The following is a 20527-nucleotide window of genomic DNA, read 5'->3' on the forward strand; positions in this document are numbered from 1 at the left end:
CGAAAACTTGTTGCCGAGATGTTGAGGACCTTTCATACAAGCCTGTGCACAAATATATCAAGGTTTTTAGCTCGTCCTAAATATCAGGCGCTGCCGTTCCGACACGCGGGTGTGCACGTAAAAATATATAAAGTGGCAAATCCATACGGGGTCAAAAATTTACACTACTGCTCGCACGGTACCATGAGTCCCCCACAAAGACAGGTTTCGCCTGCAAATGTCAAGCCGGTCCACTACGAGCTGGGCCTGAAGCCGGATCTGACCACTTTCAAGTTTGACGGAGAGGTCACCATCGACCTGGACGTGAAGGAAACAAGCGACTTCATCGAGCTTCACACACTGGATCTCGAGCTTTCTGAGGTGCAATTGAGCACGAAGGAAGGAAAGCTTGCTCCCAAGGAGACGTCGTACTCCAAAGATGACCAGTCGACGACGTTCAAATTCGGCGACAACATACTCAAAGCGGGCGAATCCGTTCAGCTGTACATCAAGTTTATTGGTGAGTTGAACGACAAATTGAGCGGATTTTACAGGTCCTCGTACACGGAGAATGGCAAGACCAAGTACCTGGCCACGACACAGATGGAGGCCACGGACTGCAGACGGGCGTTCCCGTGTTTCGACGAGCCTAATCTGAAGGCCACTTTTTCCATCTCCATTGTTGCCGACAAAGAGTACACCTGTTTGTCGAACATGGACGTGAAGGAGGAGGTGGCTGTTTCCGCGACCCAGAAAAAGGTCGTTTTCAACAAGACTCCGCCTATGTCTACCTATCTGGTTGCGTTTATTGTCGGAGACCTGAAATACGTCGAGTCCGAGTACAAGTTCAGAGATATTCCTGTCAGAGTGTACACCACGCCGGGCTACGAGAAGGAGGGCCAGTATTCTGCGGAGCTGGCCGCAAAGGCTCTTGAATACTACGAAAAGGTGTTCGACATTCCATATCCGCTGCCGAAGATGGACATGGTCGGTATCCACGATTTCTCTGCGGGTGCTATGGAAAACTGGGGCCTGGTCACGTACAGAATGGTCGATCTGCTGGTGAACGAGACCAAGACCAATCTGGCCACCAAGCTGCGTGTTTCTGAGGTCGTTGCCCATGAACTGGCACACCAATGGTTTGGAAACATCTGTACGATGGACTTCTGGGACTCTCTGTGGCTGAACGAGAGTTTTGCCACCTACATGTCGTGGAAGTGCTGTGACCATTTCGAGAAGGACTGGAAGATCTGGGAGAACTTTGTCGGCGACTCGTTGCAGATGGCTCTTTCGCTGGATGCTCTGAGGTCGTCGCACCCGATCGAGGTTCCCGTGGCGCATGCCGACGAAATCAACCAGATTTTCGACGCCATCTCGTACGAAAAGGGGTCTTCTGTTCTCAGAATGCTCGCCAACTACCTCGGCGAGGAGACTTTCATCAAGGGCGTCTCTCACTACGTGAAGAAACACATGTACGCCAACGCTGTGACCGAGGACCTGTGGGCCTCGCTGTCTGAGGTGTCTGGCAAGGATGTCCAGTCCACAATGAACGTCTGGACCAAGAAAGTCGGCTATCCATTGGTGCAGGTCTCTGAGAAAAACGGCAAGGTCACCATCCGACAGCACAGATACCTCACCACGGGCGATGTCAAGCCAGAGGACGACACCACCGTGTACCCGATCTTCCTAAGCATCAGGACCGACGATGGTGTCAAGGAGTTTGTGTTTGACAAGAAGGAGCAAGAGATGGACCTCAAGAGCTCTGACTTCTTCAAGCTCAACAGCGACACCACCGGTGTGTTCAGAGTCAACTACGAGCCGGAAAGATGGCATATTCTGGGCGCCGCCGCCGACAAGCTTTCTGTCGAGGACAGAATTGGTCTGGTCGCGGACGCTGGTGCGCTTTCTGTCTCTGGCTACTCCAAGACCACCAACCTGCTTTCTCTCACGTCGCACTTCAAGAACGAGCCTTCGTTCTTTGTGTGGTCCGAGATGATTGCCAGAATCGGCGCCGTCAAGCGTGCCTGGCTGTTTGAAGACGAAAGCATCAAGGAGGGCCTCAAGGCTCTGGTCAGAAGCCTCGTGAGCGACAAGTGCCAGAAGGCTGGCTGGAAATTCAGCTCGTCCGAGTCCTTCCTTGAACAGAGACTCAAGGCACTGCTTTTCAGCTCTGCTGCTGCCAACGGTGACCAGAAAGTGATCGACGCTGCCAAGAGTCTGTTTGCAGGCTACATCGCCAACGAGAAGTCAGAACTGGACCCTAACCTTAGAGGCACCGTGTTCAGCGTTGCTGCAACCCACGGCTCCAAAAAAGAGTTCGAGGCACTAGTCAAATTGTACAAGGAGACACCGCTGGCGGACGAAAAACAGGAGGTGCTGGCCAGTCTCGGCAAGTTTGAGGACAAAGAGCTGCTCACCAAGGTCACCGACATGCTTTTGGACGGAACTATCAGAACGCAGGACGTGATCAGACCAATGGCCGGCATGGCCTCTCACAGAGCCGGCGTCGAGCACCTGTGGGACTTTGTGACCAGCAGATGGGACGAAATTGTCAAGGCCATCCCTGCGTCGCTGACTTTGCTGGCTTACGTGGTGGACTGTGCCACACGTGGATTCACCACCAAGGAGCAGTACCAGAAGGTGGAGGCGTTCTTCAAAGACAAGGACACCAAGGCGTTCGACCAGAAACTTGCCCAGGCCTTGGAGTCCATTGACTCCAGAGCCAAATGGGTCAGCAGAGACTCCAAGGACGTGGCCGACTGGCTCAAGGCTAACGGTTACTCGTCCTAGGGCCGCGATGATTATGTCATCGCTTACGTACACACAAAAATTTAAAAACCCCCTGCCCCGGTGGATTGAATCCCTTGTTGCCCCCATCTAGTAGTTATCCCTAAATTCCTTTGTTTAATTGTAGATCGAATTTACTGATTATGGAAAGGGAGGTGTCCAAGTGCAATGCGGCCTCGTCCACGCCCAACGTCAAGGGCTCCGACTGGCTGATTTTAAGACCAGCGAGTGCCCCCAAGCAGCAGACGACGAGCGAGCTGATAACCCCGATGTCAGCCAGGGAGCATGCTGCTTCCAAGATCCCGGTCATCACCCCAAAAGCCAACAAGGTGGTTTCGAGAGCTTCGAACGAATGGGCTGGCCACGGAATCAGGTTCAACGAGTTTGTCAACGACACATCGTTGACCCCGGTCAACGTCTTTGGCAGAGCCGCTACTGCTGGGTCTGCCACGACGGCGGCCACAGTGGGGACTAAATTGAATTCCAACGAGCTGAGAGAGGACGACTCTGTTTCGTGTATCACCAACTCGTCAACTTCGACACCGTGCAACCCCAAGAAACGCAAACTGGAATCGGAGCCGCTGCCGTTTTTTTCGTACAAGAGACCAGAGTACGGATTACAAGAGAGCTCGATGTGCAAAAGAATGCGCGACCCTGAGATGGCAGCATGGATCAACGAGTCGCTAGAGACGATCCAGGATTACGAGAAAATCGTGGAGAAAGTGATCAGTCTGAGAAACAAGTTCAACAAACTGCTCTCGCCAGAAACAGAGCTTTGATTTGCTATGGTTGTTTATTCTGTGAGATACACAATATTAAACAGGAAGTGTGTTGCTTACTTTCTGTATCTTCTGAGACCTCTGTTAGCAGAGACAGCGATCACGGAGGATGGGACCTTGAAGCCAAGGGATTTGATCATTTCGTCGGTGTCGGCATCGATGTGGAGTTGGCCCTTGTTCTTCTTCAAGTCCAAGGCTGACACTTCTGGGACGTATTGGTCCTTTCTTTCTCTCTCTTCCTCTTGCAGCTTGAACGAGATACCTCTGACTGGACCCTTTTGAATTCTCTTCATCAAGTGAGTGGTGTAACCAGCGATCTTGTTCCTCAATCTCTTGGACTGGATCTCGGCGATTTCACTGGTCAATCTCTTGTTGACCTCAAAGTCCAAGGTCAATTTTGGATAGTATTTCTCGATGAGAACCTTGGAGGCTCTCTTGACGGTCTTGGTTCTAACTCTACCCTGAACATGTTAGTCTTTGGGGTTCCATTTGCTATAGCCAGCTAGCTCCTACTTACCATTTTGTGATGTTAGTTTTCAATCCTGGTAAAGAATTTTTTCATGGGACTGAACCAAAAATGTGATTCTGGCCCGCCGTTACATCACGTGATAGATTCCTAATTTTTTTTACCCGTAACTTCATAGCTCATTACAATTTCCGTACAAGGTCCCACCCGCATTACGTACATCGGGGGCGAAAATATAAATAGTGCCAATTTTCCCCCTATCCAATGCCCAAGTTCCACTGCGACGTCTGCTCGTCGGACTGCACGCGCCGCGTGCGTATACGGTGCGCAGTTTGTGCCGACTATGACCTCTGTGTGCCGTGTTTTGCCAAGGGCGAAAGTTCAGGCAAGCACAAGCCGTACCACGACTATCAGGTGATCGAACAACACCAGTATCCAATTTTCGACGAGGATTGGGGAGCCGACGAGGAGCTTTTGCTGATAGAAGGTTGTCAGACCCTTGGACTGGGTAATTGGCAAGATATCAGCGACTTCATCGGAGGTCGGTCTAAGGAGGAAGTTGGAAAACATTACGAGGAGTATTACCTAAACTCTCCGTGTTATCCCATTCCTGATCTGAACAAATCGTTTGAGCATGTTTCCACGTCGTCGTTCTTGCGCAAACGCAAGCAGAGACTCGACTCACGCAAGAATCTGCCTCTGCCCCCACCGAAGAAGGTGCTGACCTCGAAGCCATTGTGCTCGGACATTCAGAAGTATATGCCTGGTAGACTGGAGTTTGAGGAAGAAGCCGACGATGAGGCAGAGAAGGTTGTGCAGGACATGGTGTTTGAAGGAGACGAGACAAAGGAGGACATAGAACTCAAGTTGACGATACTGGATATCTACAACTCGAAGCTGACGATGCGAGCCGAACGCAAACGGCTGATGCTGAAAAACAATTTGCTGGATTACCGAAACAACATAGCTATCGACAAGAAACGAACAAAGGAGGAGCGCGAACTGTACAACAAACTGAAGGCCTTTGCGCGGATAATGACGCCGCAGGATTTCAAGGAGTTCACTGATGACATGCTGAGCGAAGTGCGCATCCGCAACCGGATCCAGCAGCTGCAGGAATGGCGTCGCAACGGTGTGATGTCGTTTGAGGGCGGTGCAAAGTACGAGAAGGACAAGATCAGCAGGCTTTCCCGCGTGAATCTTGGTGTTGGTGCTGTTCCCATTACTTCTGGCAGAGAACGGCACACGCTAAACTCCGTTCGGTCCACGTCGAGACACCAGACTCCTTCATTTGACGGTAACTCTAAGAAGCGCGGAAACCAGCCGCTCGACATTTCACAGGCCCTCGACTACGACCTGCTGTCTGACGAGGAGAAGGTTTTATGTTCCAACCTTCGCATACTACCGAAGCCGTATTTGGCAATCAAGGAGACGTTTTTCCGCGAGCTGCTACGCACAGGAGGCGTCTTGAAGCGCAAGATTGCCAAGGAGCTAATCAAGATAGACCCTGCAAAGACGATGAAGATATACGATTTTTTTGTGCAGCAGAAATGGTGCAATGCTACATAGTGTATTATACTGTACGATAGGAAAAAATAATTAATGCGAATATTTTTTTGGAAAAAAAATTTAGGACAGTTTAGCATTTTTCACCATGTCCAAGTCTCGCTACTTTTTGGAGCAGAGCGTTCCTGAGCTTCAGGATCTAGAGCGCAAAAAGCTCTTTACCCGAAAAGAGATCACGATGATCATGAGAAGACGTACCGACTTCGAACAGAGGATTGCCGGCAGAGGATCTAAACCTATGGATTTTCTGGCGTATGCCCAGTACGAGAAGAATTTGGAGAAGCTGAGACGCAAGCGCTACAACAGAATGAAGCCTGTGATTGATACCAAGCCGTCTGTGTCCGACTGGGCGTTCAGCCGGCGTATATTCTTCATTTTCGAGCGCGGAGTCAACAAGTTCCCCAAAAGTATGGATCTTTGGTCGTCGTACCTGAAGTTTGCCCGCAAAAACGGCTCCGTCAAGGTGGTGTACTCGATCTACTCAAAATTGCTGCAATTACAGCCGAAGAACATCAACGTCTGGTTCTCGGCTGCCAGCTACGAGTTTGAGCAGAACAGAAACGTCAAGTCGGCCAGAAACCTGTTCAAGAGATGTGTGAGATTCAACCCAGAGAGCAGCGAGGTGTGGCAGGAATTTATCAAGCTGGAACTGACGTACTTGTCCAAATTGCTACTTAGACGAAAACTGCTCAAAATCATCACCGAACAGCAGCAGATACAGGACTTGAAAGAAAACGAGGCAGGCACCTTTGACGGGGACGACATGATCAGCCTCATTCCAGACACAGAAATCAACGATGAGCTGAATAAACTGCCCGAAATGAACATCGACGTGCTTGGAACCGCAGAAACCAACCCGGTGCTCAAGGGAGACTTGGTGCTGGCCATCTTTGACGTCGCCGTGCACGCGATCCAGAAAAACGTCCAGCTGTCCGAGGACAAATTCACCAAAGTGTGGGACTTCTGCACTAGAGTGCTCGCACTGATCGACAACTACGACATCCTCGACAGACTGTACCTGGCAAACCACGTTGTCGAGTGGCTGGCACATGACCACGGTCACGTGCCCAAGGTGGCCATGTTGCAGCTGACGCTGCCGCTGCGGTACGTGGAGCTGGGCGACGCCGAGTTCGTCAGCACGCTGCAGAGCTCGGTCAAGACGTACCAGTCGTGGGCTACGCGGGCGAGAGTGGAGCAGGTCGTAAAAGACGAGGTGAAACAACTCTACACCGACTACATCACGCAGCAGTACCTGAGCAGGGCCGACGGCGAGGTGAAGCAGATTTTGGCGCTGCTTGTGAAGAGGCTGAAATGATCAATCCACTTTATTTAGGTCGCTGAGCTGGATTTTCTTGGAGATCCGTTTGTATCCGAGGCCGAGGGCCACGACGGCCCCGACGACAAGCGAGCCGGCGCAGTACGTGGCGATGATAAGCGGGCTGTGGTGTTTTGGGAACCGGAGAAAGGTCATTCCGGAGTCGTCTGTGTCCTCGTTTCCATTGGCGAGCCATTTGACGTCGAATTTGAGCGGCACAGAGTCGCCGATGATGACCTTTGTTGTGTTGAGCGAGCTGGACCAGGCCGTTCCTGAGACTATTTGGTTGTCTCTTGTCATGAAGAGCACGTTGACGTTTGGGTCCAGATCGAAGTGCGACTCCTCGACCACGCCGCGGAACTGGAACACGATCGGCACGCTGACGCCAGATTGCGGCTTGACGTCCACCTTGCACGAGAACGGGGCGTCGTTATGTAGATATAATTGGAATAGATGGTAGACCTCGTCCTCGAACTTGACGGTGCACTCGATCTCCTCGTCGTGGCCGTACTTCAGCGCCAGCGGCTTGGCGATCTCCTGGCACTTGAGAAAGTCCGCGTAGACGACGTTTCCGTGCGAGTCGAACTTGTGCTCTCCATTGTCGATTTGCCGGGCATTGCATAGCAGCGGGACGGCGTCGTTGGGCGTGTAGACGGGCAGCCTGGAAATGTCGTCTTCTGGGTCCGGGAACGGGCGGACTTTGCCTGCCAGCGCGGAGCCGGCGAGCAGCAGAAGGGAAAACAACATAGACAAATAAATGTAAAATAAATGCTAGCAACAAAAAAATAGAAAAAAAGCCAGACCCGTACAATCGGGATCTGGATTTCACAAGCTCACGGCTGTCGATATAGTACAAATACATAAAGCAAGAACACTCACTTGGCCATGGTCATCATCTCGAGCTCGCTCGGATTGGTAATGTGTCTGAGACACTTCTTCTTGGCCTTTTGGGACCGCCAGTGCGCGGTGAGACCGTCCTTGCGTTTGAAGCTCTTGCCACAGCCCCATTCCTCGCCGTTCTTGAGCACTCCGCCGCACACAAACCCGCCGTCGTTTTTGTGCTGGTTGGTCTCGTGGCGTCTGCGGTCGCTGTGGCGCGCAAAGAACTGCTTGCACTTGTCGCACTGGAACGGCTTGCGGTGCTCGTGGGTGGACTGGATGTGCGAGTTGAGGTTCATTTTCCGCGAAAACGTCTTGCCACAGCCCGAAAACGGACACGCAAACGTCCGGGGCTGTTTTCTCGAGCCCTGGCCGCCGTACTTGCCCGGCGGCGACGGAAGCCCGCCGTTCGAGGACTCCACGATCCCCTGCTTCGCGCCGTCGATGCGCAGCGCGATATCGGCCGCCTTTCTCGACCAGTCGATCGAGTTCTCGTCCTCCTTCTGCGCCTTGCCGCCGGGAATCGACTGGTAGGGCACCGAGTTCGCCAGCGTGAACAGCGGGTTGTCCTGCTGCGTGGCCGGGTTCGAGCTGCCGGACTCGGACGCGCCCTGCTGCGACGACGAGTGCTGCGCAAAGGGGAACAGGTTGGCGATGTATTTGGAGTCCGCGCCGGCCATCTCGAGCGGCGGCAGCTTTTTGTGGTCCTCGCGCAAGTGCGACGTCGACGAGGGATAGTACAGCGGCTGCGACTGGTGCTGGCCCATAAGAGACCCGGGGTTTTTTTGTAAACTTGGTAATTGAGGCTGTGTTGTTGTGCCTGCCGGAGCGTCCTGCGAATATTGCAATAAATCCGGCTGGCCCTCCGCCTTGAGCGCCGGGTCTGTGGTGAGGTTCTGGTCGTCGTTCATCGCCAGATCTGTGCGATACTAGGAGGCCGTACTTGCGATTAAAAACAAGGCTGGAAAAAACAAGGCTCAACACATTTTTGGGCGGAGGCGTATTAGGTAAGCGGAGGCCGACAGGGCCAGCACGGCGACGGAGCCCACGTACGCCAGGATCGGCCAGAGGTCGGTCGGCAGCGCGTGCACCTCGCTCACGTGCAGCTCCAGACGGATGGCGCCCAGGTACCGGCGCGACTGCTCCTCGTTCGTGCTGTAGTAGTCCGGAGCCACGGTTATGAGCACGGCGTCGTCGATCTGGCGGAGGTCGACGTCGACGGGCGCCGTCGCGGACCAGCACAGCTTGGCGAAGTGCGGTGTTGCGCGGAGGCCGTTGGTGTGCCGCTGCAGCTGGACCCGCTGGCCGTTTTGCGCGGGCGCCACGCGCGTCACTGGGTCGAGCGACACGGACAGCACGTTGAGGCCAAGCTGGAGCGGCGGGGCCCCGTCAGGAGCGGTGGTGTGCGGTATTTCGCCGCGCGCGGGCACAAACGACAGCGTTTCCGTGTTCGCGAGCGCCAGCGAGCACCAAACAAGACAGAGCACGAGCTGGATATATTTCATATTCGATAACGAGACACACCTGGCACCGGTGTTTTTGTTTATGAAAAGAATTTGGACTCCTTACGTTGACATTATGACATTGGGAATTTCGCAGAGCACCGAGACCAGAGAGGAGGCCACACTGAAGAAGTCGCCGTCGATCACCAACATCTCGAAGTTTGCACAGCCGAAACCGCTTCCGCTCAGCTTCAACATGAAGATCAGCGAGGAGCTGGCCGAGATCAGGACGGCGTTGACGGACCTGAAAGCGCGGTCGAAAAACAACAACCAGAGTCTGGCGAAGCTGAACGAGAATCTGGCCACGTTTAACGAGACGACGGGCGGCACGGAGCGGAAAGAGCTCCAGACACTGGTCGAACAGCTACGCGAGATTGTCGAGGAATTGAGAGCAACAAAGGGGCCGGGAGAGGGAGAAACGGATAGAGAGGCTAGCGGTCTGGCGAAGAACCAGATAGTGGCAGACCAGAGCTACGTGGAAGCCCTCCGTGCCGAGCAGACGGAGCTACTTCAGAAAAACAAAGCGGCCACAGAAGAGCTTCTGCGCACAGAACTGGCCGCGTCTCAGCTGCGCGCCAAATGCGCTCAGTACGCCGTACACCTGAAGACTCTCCGGAGCGAGTTCCAGCAGCTCGAGGCGGAGAAAGAGCACCTGATCAGCAATCTAGTGCACGAAAAACAGAACAGCCACGCTCCGAGCGGTCAGAAACTGCTGGATCTGCTTTCAGCAGCGTCACTCGACAGCGAAGACACCTCCCGAGCAGGCCCGCGCGCAGAAAACAAGGAGAACCACCGCATTTTCAGCTCCGTGTATTAAGGTTGGCATGACAGCTATTTTTTTTATCAGCGCCGCTTACGTAACTCCAAACACGGACGGTGGTTCTGGCAAACGGCCGGGAACTCCGTGACCTGGGGAGGAGAGCAAGAAACAGTGCATGGCGTGACGTCCCCACAAGATTCCCCAGTTCGCCCGCGTTTTCGCAGGGCATGCACAGGGCCCCCAGCAATTTCCTGTCCTGTCAAATCGTCTCGCCTCGCGCCCCTCCACCCCCCCGCACACCACGCGCATATTCCAGGCTTATCTTTTATAAATAAATTTGCCTTCCTTCTCTTTAGCAAACAAGCACTTGTTTTTTAAAGAGGTACAGGGCATGTCCAGAACGATCAACTACGACACATTCATAGACCCGGAATCAGCCAGATCATCGTTATCTTTCGAGTCGAACGGCTCCAACAGCTCCAACATCTTCTCCAATCAGGGAGAATATGATCTCTCTGTAAACAACCTAAACAGTGTTCTATCTTACGCCAGCGATATGGACAACCACACTTTGAGCGACAAGGATACTATAGCAACGGGCTCGACAGTCACTGGAACAACAAACAACAACAACAACAACTCTGCGCAGGCGGGCTTTGTCAACCCGTTCGAGATAAACTCCTCCATATGGACTTCCGCGCCGCAGCCACAACCTCAGGGACCGCAGGATCTGCTCTCGCCCTCGTCTCACGCGCCAGAGTTCCCACGGGATCCAATAGTCTCGCCGCTTTCGCCGTACGCCACTCTATTGAGCCCCCCTTCGGGATCCTCATTTTCGGGACAGCCTCCGTCTCAGGCAGAGTTCGGCTCGAGACGAACCTCATATGTTGGAGAGTTTACCACGCATAGCAGACCATCGACAGGCAGCATCTGGAACTCCAGAGACGACAACAGAAGCTCGATCGGGTCTGCAGGTAGCCCGCTGCTCAGTTTCGCTAATTTGAGCTCTCCTCCGCAACTGCCCACCGCATGGCAGTCGCCGCCGGCATCAGACTTTGCTGCTCTCAGACGGTACTCGTACGATGCTGCGCTAGGAGCAGCCGCGCAGTCCGGTTCGTCCGGCAGCACGCAGCCCTTACTGCCAGCGCTCCAGCAGAAAAGACAATCAGTTTCTTCAACGTTTGGGCATGCCCCAGGCTTGGACTTTATGAAATCACTCGAGCAAAAGGCAAAAGCGTCACCGCAACAATCAACGCAATTTCCAGGGGTACTAAATTTTCAGGACCAATACTCACAAGCATACAAAGAAGCAGACTTGTATTTTACGTCTCCGTCGCCCGAGTCGCTCAACTTGTCGAAGGTGCTGGAGAACCTCAACACGCAGCAACTGCCGAAGTTTCCAGGAGGAGGCCTGCCCGGTGTGAAGCTTGTTCTTGTTTGTTTCAAGAGCGGCAGACTGGACGTGTTCTTCCTTCCGCCGGAGAACCAAAAACTACTGCAGAACATGAAGGTTGGCGAGCTGGTGATTGTGGAGGCCGATAGAGGGCGGGACTTGGGAAAAGTTGTCAAGCTGGACGTGTCGATCGACGAGGCGCGTTTGTTGAAGCTGAAACAGTTTCAGGAGCAGCAGGCGGCTCTTAACCAGGAGAACAACGACAAGCACCCCGTGCTGCATTTCCCAAAGCCGATAGTGCGCTTTGCGTACCCGAACGAGGTGGCGCAGCTGCTGTTGAAAAAGAGCGACGAGGAGAAGTCGCGCAACGTGTGCCAGCTGAAGGTGAAATCGCACGGGCTGGTGATGCAGGTCACGGACGCCGAGTACCAATGGGATCGTCGCAAGCTGACGTTTTACTACCACTCCAACGCACGGATCGATTTCAGAGATTTGGTCAAGGAATTATTCAGGATATACAAGACACGGATATGGATGTGCAAGCAGCAAAAAAGAGAGATTTAGGATTTTAGAGATAGACTAGAAAACATGAGTCACGGGTTAATACTGTCATAGGTTATGGAATAGAATATACGCAAGGTGATGGTTATTCATTTTCTGCTGTAGTGAGCAGCGTACTCCTCGTCGGTCACCTCCATTTCTTTCCAGGTGTGTTGCAAATACGCCTGCAAGTCTTTGAGCTTTTCAAACGCGGCGTCTTTGTCGAACGTCTCGCCGTTGCGTCTTTTGCGCTCAAACTCCTCGCCGATCGCAATGGCTCTGTCGGAAATGACTTTCATCCTGTACGAGATCCACTCTGGGTAGAACTCGTTGTACATGGAGCCGAAATTGTTTTCCGGCTTGACCGTCTTGAGCACGCTGGTTTCCGGCTTGGTGGAGTCCTTGGCCCTGTACGAGGTAACTGTCGTGATTCTCTCGGTGTAACCTACCGGCAGCGCTGCCAGATGGGTCAGTTTCCGGCCCTGGAGAACTGTGGCCTTGCCCTTTGCCGGGCCGGCCGCAGGCACGATCTCGCCAGAGCCGGTCTTGATGAGTGTCTCGCCGCCAATCATTTCCGTCGTGTCGGAAAGCATCAGCACACACACGAACGGATACGAGTCGTTGTGCCAGCCCACCACGGCCGGGATGTCGGAGTCTGTCTTGTCTGCCAACGACGATCTTCTTCTTGCGGAGACTTTCTGGTTGAACGCCTCGTCCTCTGAGCGCATGGCGACGTTGACGTTGGCGACCTCGTAGTCCATGATCACCTCGAGCTCGACGCCGGCCATGGCGGAAACAGCAGCGACGGTTTCCGGATGGGTCCACGCTGCGTACGTGAACGGACAGGTTGGCTTTGCGTAGCCGCGGATGGTGCAGTCGAGGCCTGTCGTGGAGTTGAACGAGACCCTGGCCCACTGGGAGAACACCTCCTCGCGCAGGATCTCTGCTCTCATGATTTCGACGGCCTCCTCAGTGAAGAGCGGGAACGGCGCGCTGACGCCGATGTCGGAGATCTGGTCGTCGCACACGGCGCCCAGCTCCTCCATCGTGGTGCGCTTGACGGTCTGCAGACAGTCTGGGGTGAAGGCGAGGTGTTTTTTCGGGTCGAATTCCACGTTGATGTCGACGCCGTTCAGGGTGTCGCTGATGGGCTTGATCTGCGCCTCGTAAGCGTGGGGCAGAACCCTCTTGTGGAGGTTGCCGGTCTGGATCTGCTGAAGAAGCTCTGCGGTTGCCATTGGTGCTGGAAGGGGACAAGGAGGGTGTATTTATAATGGTAGCAGCGCTGCGAATTAGTTGCCTAATCCGGAAACTGGCCCAGAGATAAGGGCGGATTGCTGGGTGTGCAATCTGGAACAGGAACGGTTCGGATTTGCTCGGTCGTAACAACAATAGCACACACAATAGGACGATGGTGGAGATATCTAGCGGTGCTGGTGTATCTGTGTCAAGCAATCAGAGCTGGAGGAGTAGGGCGAGGAAAGCCGAGCAGACAGATAGGCGCAATTCTGGAAGGACAGCAATTGGACGGAAACGAAAGCGAGGGGCGTCTTGCGCGAATTTGCTGGCTGAGCGGAATTGCCGATAGAACGCTAGACATACTGGCTGGCTGGCCAAAGGATACAAGCGAGATATTCCGCGGTGCTGTGCTGGAACGCATCTCTGCACCGGGAGCGAGGTATGTTTATTTTTGTTTACCTCAACCCTACACCACGACAAAGCCTGTGTCGCACCAGGCAGTGAAGGCCCGACATGTCTGCCCCTGTCACATTCTCGCTTTGGCAAAGTGCGTCTGCTGCCTATTTCCCACATTTGTATGTGTGCTGCAAGTTAGTTCCCGTTTCATCGCCCTTGCCTTGCACGCGTCCGCTCTGCCCCCTAATGAAGCCCCTTCGAACGCGTTCGCTATTCGTGCAGCTATATTAAACACGGTTCTATTCGAATCTTCGCCGAAAACAGAAACGAAATGTCGAAATATAATAAAACTGCTGCATGCTGCGCGCCGCAACTTCCGTTTCAAGCAAAGTCTAATTAAACTCATTCGCCCTTTGTGTACACTTTCGAGATTCAATCACAGGAGGCCTTCAACATATATAAACAACAAAAATATCCAGCTGTTGCCAAAAAACATGTCTGTCAACGTGTCTAGACCTACCAGATCGAACTCTGATCCGTCTCCAGCCCGCCAAACACGGCTGCCGCCTCTGAGTTCGCTCCTCAACCACTCGCCCGTGCGCTCCCAAGTGCGGCCGGCAAATACGCCATCCAACAAGATGGTGCTTCCCCCAATTGAGCACATCACGTCGAGTCCCAGCTACAAGCGGTCCAACTCGTTCCCACTGTACAGCAGCCCCGTGACTCCCGTGGCAAACCGTGTGCTACCACCCCCACCTCCAATGTTTTCGCAGACACCCGCGCTACGCGCACAGCCCCCAAGACAATTCGCCGTTACCCCACACAAGCCACAAAGACAGATGGCCAAGTCGCCGCCGAGCGAGGGCAAGAGCTTCGCCTTCATCTCGCATTCGGTGTCCACGTTTCTGTCCTCTGAGCCCGACATCGACAATGCGCGTCTCGCGAGACGCAAAAGAAGAAGAACCTCCCCCGCCGAGCTCGCCATTTTACAGGCCGAGTTCGAAAAAGGGAATACCCCCAACAAGATGAGAAGAATCGAGATCGCGCGCAAGGTCGACATGACTGAAAAGGCCGTGCAGATCTGGTTCCAAAACAAAAGACAGTCGCTACGCAAAAATAACCAGAGTATCAAGGAGGTGGTGCTAGACATCCCCAAGAGACAGGACCTGGACCAGCAGCTCATGTCGGCAGAGGACCTGTCCACGGTTGACACCAGCGTGGAGGACGACTCTGCAACCTCTGTGGAGTCGTCGCCGGTCTCGTCTCCAAGGAACGAAAACCTGCCACCAAAGGGCATTTTCCTGACGCCCATGAAGACTCCAGTGCGCAAGCACGTGCCGCAAACCACGCCGAGCTCTGCCACCATGACGTTCAAGTTCAAGGCCAGCGATCTGGGGCTGGCAACGCCAATGACCCAGATGCTGCACAAAAGACAGAAGCCAGTTATGAGAATGAACGTCAACAAGAAGCTGGGCAATGTCTTGAAGGACAGCACAAACACGTCGCACACAAAGCAGAACGGCAAGACAGACATTGAATGTGTGGAAAACCTGCTGAGTCTGAAAAGTCAAACTCCAGTGTAGTACATATGACGAGTTATGATAATATATAATAAACGAGGCATAACTAAGTTATAATTTTCAAATAGCCATGCTCCACCTCTACTTGTCTCATAGTTTCCACTATATTATCACATATTTATGCTAGCTGCACTCGCTTGCCTGCTCGCCGCTCAAGGTCCAGCAATCTTACCTCTTCTACCTGTGGTCTTGGTGTGTTGACCTCTGACTCTGAGTCTCCAGGAGTGTCTCAGACCACGGTGAGCTCTCATTCTCTTCAGTCTCTCCAAGTCTTCTCTCAACTTGCTCTCCAAGTTGTTGGCAAGAACGTGGTAGTCCTTTCCGTCGACAACGTCGGCCTGTCTGTTCAAGAACCAAGCTGGGATCTTGTATTGGGTTGGGTTTTGCATGATGGTGACGATTCTCTCCAATTCTTCTTGGGTCAGCTCACCGGCTCTCTTGGAAAGATCAACATCGGCTTTCTTGCACACCAAGTTGGCGTATCTTCTACCGACACCTCTGATGGTGGTCAGAGCGTACATAACCTTGATTCTTCCGTCAACGTTGGTGTTGAGGAGACGCAAAATGTGCTGGAACGAGCCAGAGTCTTGAACAACGAGTCCCATGGTGATGTATTAAAGTTACAATTTTTCATGGACTAAAAATTTTAATTATAAAAAACCCTGCCCTGTGTCGTGTCACGTGACCGGGGACGTTTCTATCTACAAAATGTGTTTGGTGTACTTGGCAGCAAAGTACACGAGGGCGTCCTTTGCGACCACCAGACGGTCCGCCTTGAGCAGGTCTCTCACCTCGACGTCCTCCTTGCGCAAAATCCGCACCTTGTCGCCGTATCTGCTCACCGCCTTGGCCAGGTTGGCTTCCGGATCGTATTCTCCAGGAATGAATAGCACGTTGAGCTTGCTGAATCCGTGCTTCGCCACAAACGTGTCGAGCGCGCGGGGGTGACTGTGTGTCAGCTCCAGGTTGAACGAGTCACCCGGAAGCAGCTCAGACCCGACTGCCTCGTGCTCTCCAACCACAAACAATTTGCCCGCCTTGTAGGCCGAGCTCAATGCGATCCGGTATGCCATGTCGTAGACCTTCTGGGGCAGGTCCGTGCTGAAGTCGTTGGGGGCCGTGCGGGCCAAGGCGTATGCTCCACGGAATCTGATCGGCGAGTTTGCATCTCCCACTCTGGCCCGTCCAGAGCCCTTCTGCGGCAGCAGTTTGTGTCTGGAGAACTTGTGGTCGCTTCTTCCCGGCGGGTTGGACGCTCCCACGCGTCTGTTGTCAAGCTCCATGACCACGGCGAGCCATAGAACGTCTCTTCTTATTGGAGCGTTGAGGAAAGCGTTGTGGACGGGGAACACGGCGTGCGGTTCGAGCGACGGGAATGCGCGCAGCGTGGCTAGCGTGTACGTTGGCGGGATGGCCTTGTGGGGGAATTTCGACTCTGCTGCGGTCGCCAGGCCGCGGACGAACACGCCCAGTTTGGAGACAAAAGACATGGATGTGTTGAAAATAGTTGAATATTTTTTAGTTAACACACACGGTGCAAAGGTGAACCGTATAGATTGACTTTTTTAACTCGCTGGGTAAAACACCATGACTTCGCAGCCGCACAAGTCCAAAAGACCGCCCATTGTGATCCCCCCGCCGCCGGTGGGCGCCGACGAGTCCGCCCCCACGCCCACAACCTACCGCACGCTCCCGCAAAAGTTCATACACTGTCCCAAAGACGACCTCATAGTGATCATATCGCGTATGCTTTCCTCGCTCATTTCCATCAACGACCAACAAATCTCCTCGGACATCAACCAGCAATCGCTCACACGGTTCCACTCGCGCTCGCCGCCGCAAATCTCGCTATATTCGTATCTTTCCCGACTGTCCCATTACTCGTCCCTGGAGAACTCTGTTCTCATAACTAGCATATATTACATTGATTTACTCAGCATGTGTTATCCCATATTTGCGGTCAACTCGCTCACAGTGCACCGGTTTTTGCTCACGGCGACGACGGTGGCGTCCAAGGCGCTCTGCGACAGTTTCTGCTCCAACAGCCACTATGCCAAAGTAGGGGGTGTGAACCTGATGGAGCTCAACGTGCTGGAGACGGAGTTCCTCAACAAAGTCGGGTACCGCGTGGTTCCCCGGGACTTCAACTACGATAGACTACAGGAAAGAAAAAGCAGCACGGGGACGCTGGACACGGATTATTTAAAGAAGATCAAGCTGGGCATCGAGAACGCCTCGGAGGTGCTTGATTTGTACTATAAACGGATGGTTATGCTTGTTGGCGCGCGCGATAACGGCACGGTGGGATGCCATGACGACGTGGAGTACGAGCTTGCTCCGGAAGCAGGTGGGAGCGAGGAGTGCAAGGCTGGCGACAAAACGCAGACGGGACTGACGGACGCCGGCAGACGAAAATTACGCAAACTCGAAAAGCCGGATACAAACGGCGACCAGAGTCCGGATAAATAACTAGAATTATTAATTAGTAAACTTAATTGCTGCTAGGCTTCTTGTTTGGTTATCTGGGGAAATTAAAAATATTCGATAATAAAAAAATCCTTTCAAAAATAGATGCTGATCTTTCGATGCTCCTGGCGAGCAGCCCGACGGTTCCAGGTTCCGTACCCGGTGCATGTTGCCGCGATGCCTGCTATAGCGCCCAGCTGCCTTGTGCGGCTCGCGCTGCCCGGCCGAGCCGGGCAATTGGGTTATCGGTTATATTCGCAGCGCAGAGTCTCTCGAGTGTTCGAGTACGTCTACGACAAGTGCCGCCGTCTTCGGTGGGCGCTAGTCAAGAGCAAGCGACCCTTGAACAATGACGATTTCTCTGCGATTTTCTCGTGGCTCATGGCCGGCAACATTGCATTTCTAATCATAGGTACCACCTCGTTCTTCTCGCTTCTCCTCTACACCATGAATACCGTGCTGGCCCAAGAGATGGTGGCCGAGCTTGTTGGAAACATGATAACCAGAAACTCCGCCCTCAGTGTCACGTTCGACAACGCAATTGTGCCCAATTGGAAAGATGGAAAAATTCAGTTCAACCACTGTGTGGTGAGCAGACGGCCCCGCAAACGGCACATGTTCCGCAAAAAGGTCAAGGGCGCTGAGGCGGCTCCCGAGGAAGACCTTGACGACGGCAATTACACCCAATTTGACCTGACCATTGACCAGATCGACATCTCTCTAAGTTTCGGGAAATGGTTGTCGGGCAAGGGCATAATCGACAACTGCTCTTTGCGCGGCGTGCGTGGCGTGGTGGACAGGACACACGTTCACTGGAAGCCCGGCGACTCTGCTCTGAACTACAAGAACGTCCACCGGCCGGGCGACTGGGAGATCTCTGATTTCCGCATGCAGGATCTGTTGGTGACGATGCATAACCCGAATAACTTTCGCAGTTTCGACATTTCTGTGTATAACTGCGAGCTGCCGTTGTTTCGCAAAAACTGGTTGTTTTTCGACATCTTGAACGGCAAGCACATCAATGGCTGCTACGACGGCGCGCTGTTCACCATCGACCGTGTGCAGACCACAGACGACTTCCGTGGAGAGCGGCAAATTGGCGGGGAGGTTGAGGAGTACCGCAAGGTGCCCACGCACGGCTCGCGGCAAGAAATCGACCTCGCAAACAAGACCGTCACCAGACTGCGGATCGATAACCTCCCGCTAGAGCATCTGAATGGCGGCATGAAGGGCCCGTTCGGCTGGATCCACAGGGGAACCGTGGACATGATTGGTGATGTAATTGTTCCAGAGAACGCTTCGACAGAACAGGCCACGCTCAGAGACGTTTTCAAGTACTACACCTCGTCGGAAAATAACGAGAGTTATGACGCTCCTTTTATCATGGATTTCTATCTGCGACTCAATAACCCGAAAGCCAGCGTGCCGCTGTTTGCGAACGAGCTGTCGTACGTGAACAGCGCGCTGATTCGGCCGATAGTTGGCTACATCAACTCCCGAAAGACGTTCATCCCTATTTATTGCCGCGTTTACAAACAGCTCAAGGACTTCGACGGGTCGTGGACAGTCTACGACAGTCTGTTGATGGACGATTTGAGTGTCGGGGTGTACAACAGCTTTGTTGAGTACCTTAGCGACGAGCAATTCCAGCGAGAAAAGCTGCGCAAGGTGGGGTTCTGGTCGCTGCAGTTCATGATCCAGCTGGTCCTGTGGAGCCTGAGCGCAGTGTAGCACACAGATGTCGGGGAACTGTGCTCTTGGCAAATCTCGGTCCGGAATTACCGCTTCATCGAGTGGTCTTGGAAATGCAAAATGGGCAAACCCGGCCAGCCACGTTGAGCGGGCTCTCTTTTTTCTGATATCAGGGAACGTCCCACATATGCATGCAAATGCACGGAAAAAAAAGTGCGCCCACCACAGGTGGTATGTATTAAGCAAACAATGCAGCTTCATGCGACAGAGGTGATTTACCCAATCACTTCCCAGACCACAGCTATACAAGAAATGCCAATGTATATAAATGTTCAGCAAAACCGTTTAGTTTTATCTCCTTTCAAAATGAAGCATGGACCGCAAAATTAGCCATCCCGCCGACAAAAGGGGCTACAGCGTCCAGAATCAGTACACGTCGCAGTTTCCTCAGTACCAGGTCGGGCAAAACCAACCCCAGCCACAGCAAGTCAACTACGCTTACAGCCCGTTCCAGTACCAGCAATCGCCGCAGAACTACTTTCCCCCGCAACCGCCGCTCATTATGGCCCCGCAGCCTCCTCCGCCCAAGCCAATCACCGTCCAAACACATGGAATTTCGCCGCTGGCCTACAAGTTGTCGCAGCAACTTCCGACGCCGCCTTTCGACAAGCTCGAGCCGTCGCCCGACTCCTTACGTCAGCAGCCGATGCGACGAACAAAGCGCAAGTCCAAATTCACCAAGGAACAGGACCAGATGATCATCGACCTAAAGAAAGCGGGAAAATCGTGGGTTGAAATTGCCGAGCTCGCAAACGTAGGCACTTTTTTGGCCGCACGCAACAGATACCAGGTGCTGATAGGACAGCAGGGCGGCGGCAGCAACGACTGCGGGCCCGAGGACGTGATGGAGCTGCGGAACGTGGTGGACCAAGGCGAGCTGGAGAAACTTCGGTATCTGGTGCGCGAGTTTGAAAAAACCACGGGCAAGGCTGTCGACCAAAAACAGCTCCGCGAGCTGCTGCGGTATTTGTTCTGGAAAAACCCTGGTTTCTTCGATGTGGACGAGGCGTATCTGGCAGAGCTTCTTCGGTTACAATCGAGGTCTGCCTGAATCTGCACTGACACACCGACTGTTCCCATATTTTTTCTCTCCATGTGGTTGTAATTTTCTGCATGCATAATGCCACA

The 20527-nt window shown here is 53.4% G+C and overlaps 16 protein-coding genes across 16 annotated transcripts; 10 read left to right on the forward strand and 6 right to left on the reverse strand.

Annotated features, from left to right (window-relative positions):
* Positions 1 to 183: 183 nt before the first annotated feature.
* KL928_003534 (uncharacterized protein) lies at positions 184 to 2769 on the forward strand (the record flags this gene model as incomplete). The annotated part of the gene is made up of 1 exon (XM_043204132.1): positions 184 to 2769. The coding sequence occupies one exon, from the start codon at positions 184 to 186 to the stop codon at positions 2767 to 2769; it is 2586 nt and encodes an 861-aa protein (XP_043058976.1).
* A 140-nt stretch (positions 2770 to 2909) lies between these two features.
* On the forward strand, positions 2910 to 3545 carry KL928_003535 (uncharacterized protein; the record flags this gene model as incomplete). The annotated part of the gene is made up of 1 exon (XM_043204133.1): positions 2910 to 3545. The coding sequence occupies one exon, from the start codon at positions 2910 to 2912 to the stop codon at positions 3543 to 3545; it is 636 nt and encodes a 211-aa protein (XP_043058977.1).
* A 56-nt stretch (positions 3546 to 3601) lies between these two features.
* Positions 3602 to 4194, reverse strand: KL928_003536 (uncharacterized protein; the record flags this gene model as incomplete). Its single annotated transcript, XM_043204134.1, has 2 exons — positions 3602 to 4006; positions 4183 to 4194. 2 exons carry the CDS (start codon positions 4192 to 4194, stop codon positions 3602 to 3604), a joined length of 417 nt encoding a protein of 138 aa, XP_043058978.1.
* Positions 4195 to 4275: 81 nt separating this feature from the next.
* KL928_003537 (uncharacterized protein) lies at positions 4276 to 5580 on the forward strand (the record flags this gene model as incomplete). The annotated part of the gene is made up of 1 exon (XM_043204135.1): positions 4276 to 5580. One exon carries the CDS (start codon positions 4276 to 4278, stop codon positions 5578 to 5580), a length of 1305 nt encoding a protein of 434 aa, XP_043058979.1.
* An 85-nt stretch (positions 5581 to 5665) lies between these two features.
* On the forward strand, positions 5666 to 6892 carry KL928_003538 (uncharacterized protein; the record flags this gene model as incomplete). Its single annotated transcript, XM_043204136.1, has 1 exon — positions 5666 to 6892. One exon carries the CDS (start codon positions 5666 to 5668, stop codon positions 6890 to 6892), a length of 1227 nt encoding a protein of 408 aa, XP_043058980.1.
* Positions 6893 to 6902: 10 nt separating this feature from the next.
* KL928_003539 (uncharacterized protein) lies at positions 6903 to 7639 on the reverse strand (the record flags this gene model as incomplete). Its single annotated transcript, XM_043204137.1, has 2 exons — positions 6903 to 7271; positions 7355 to 7639. The coding sequence occupies 2 exons, from the start codon at positions 7637 to 7639 to the stop codon at positions 6903 to 6905; spliced, it is 654 nt and encodes a 217-aa protein (XP_043058981.1).
* Positions 7640 to 7767: 128 nt separating this feature from the next.
* Positions 7768 to 8682, reverse strand: KL928_003540 (uncharacterized protein; the record flags this gene model as incomplete). The annotated part of the gene is made up of 1 exon (XM_043204139.1): positions 7768 to 8682. The coding sequence occupies one exon, from the start codon at positions 8680 to 8682 to the stop codon at positions 7768 to 7770; it is 915 nt and encodes a 304-aa protein (XP_043058982.1).
* Positions 8683 to 8950: 268 nt separating this feature from the next.
* Positions 8951 to 10090, forward strand: KL928_003541 (uncharacterized protein; the record flags this gene model as incomplete). Its single annotated transcript, XM_043204140.1, has 1 exon — positions 8951 to 10090. One exon carries the CDS (start codon positions 8951 to 8953, stop codon positions 10088 to 10090), a length of 1140 nt encoding a protein of 379 aa, XP_043058983.1.
* A 334-nt stretch (positions 10091 to 10424) lies between these two features.
* KL928_003542 (uncharacterized protein) lies at positions 10425 to 11990 on the forward strand (the record flags this gene model as incomplete). Its single annotated transcript, XM_043204141.1, has 1 exon — positions 10425 to 11990. The coding sequence occupies one exon, from the start codon at positions 10425 to 10427 to the stop codon at positions 11988 to 11990; it is 1566 nt and encodes a 521-aa protein (XP_043058984.1).
* An 86-nt stretch (positions 11991 to 12076) lies between these two features.
* Positions 12077 to 13204, reverse strand: KL928_003543 (uncharacterized protein; the record flags this gene model as incomplete). Its single annotated transcript, XM_043204142.1, has 1 exon — positions 12077 to 13204. The coding sequence occupies one exon, from the start codon at positions 13202 to 13204 to the stop codon at positions 12077 to 12079; it is 1128 nt and encodes a 375-aa protein (XP_043058985.1).
* An 891-nt stretch (positions 13205 to 14095) lies between these two features.
* On the forward strand, positions 14096 to 15184 carry KL928_003544 (uncharacterized protein; the record flags this gene model as incomplete). Its single annotated transcript, XM_043204143.1, has 1 exon — positions 14096 to 15184. The coding sequence occupies one exon, from the start codon at positions 14096 to 14098 to the stop codon at positions 15182 to 15184; it is 1089 nt and encodes a 362-aa protein (XP_043058986.1).
* Positions 15185 to 15333: 149 nt separating this feature from the next.
* Positions 15334 to 15786, reverse strand: KL928_003545 (uncharacterized protein; the record flags this gene model as incomplete). Its single annotated transcript, XM_043204144.1, has 1 exon — positions 15334 to 15786. One exon carries the CDS (start codon positions 15784 to 15786, stop codon positions 15334 to 15336), a length of 453 nt encoding a protein of 150 aa, XP_043058987.1.
* A 96-nt stretch (positions 15787 to 15882) lies between these two features.
* Positions 15883 to 16671, reverse strand: KL928_003546 (uncharacterized protein; the record flags this gene model as incomplete). The annotated part of the gene is made up of 1 exon (XM_043204145.1): positions 15883 to 16671. One exon carries the CDS (start codon positions 16669 to 16671, stop codon positions 15883 to 15885), a length of 789 nt encoding a protein of 262 aa, XP_043058988.1.
* Positions 16672 to 16768: 97 nt separating this feature from the next.
* Positions 16769 to 17650, forward strand: KL928_003547 (uncharacterized protein; the record flags this gene model as incomplete). Its single annotated transcript, XM_043204146.1, has 1 exon — positions 16769 to 17650. One exon carries the CDS (start codon positions 16769 to 16771, stop codon positions 17648 to 17650), a length of 882 nt encoding a protein of 293 aa, XP_043058989.1.
* Positions 17651 to 17766: 116 nt separating this feature from the next.
* Positions 17767 to 19378, forward strand: KL928_003548 (uncharacterized protein; the record flags this gene model as incomplete). The annotated part of the gene is made up of 2 exons (XM_043204147.1): positions 17767 to 17815; positions 17877 to 19378. 2 exons carry the CDS (start codon positions 17767 to 17769, stop codon positions 19376 to 19378), a joined length of 1551 nt encoding a protein of 516 aa, XP_043058990.1.
* Positions 19379 to 19712: 334 nt separating this feature from the next.
* Positions 19713 to 20450, forward strand: KL928_003549 (uncharacterized protein; the record flags this gene model as incomplete). Its single annotated transcript, XM_043204148.1, has 1 exon — positions 19713 to 20450. One exon carries the CDS (start codon positions 19713 to 19715, stop codon positions 20448 to 20450), a length of 738 nt encoding a protein of 245 aa, XP_043058991.1.
* Between the last annotated feature and the right edge of the window lie 77 nt (positions 20451 to 20527).

The sequence above is a fragment of the Ogataea angusta genome (genome assembly GCF_019207475.1).
Source record: "Ogataea angusta isolate 61-244 chromosome Unknown 61-244_NODE_7_length_650817_cov_90.064852, whole genome shotgun sequence".
NCBI classification, from domain to species: Eukaryota; Fungi; Ascomycota; class Pichiomycetes; order Pichiales; family Pichiaceae; genus Ogataea; species Ogataea angusta.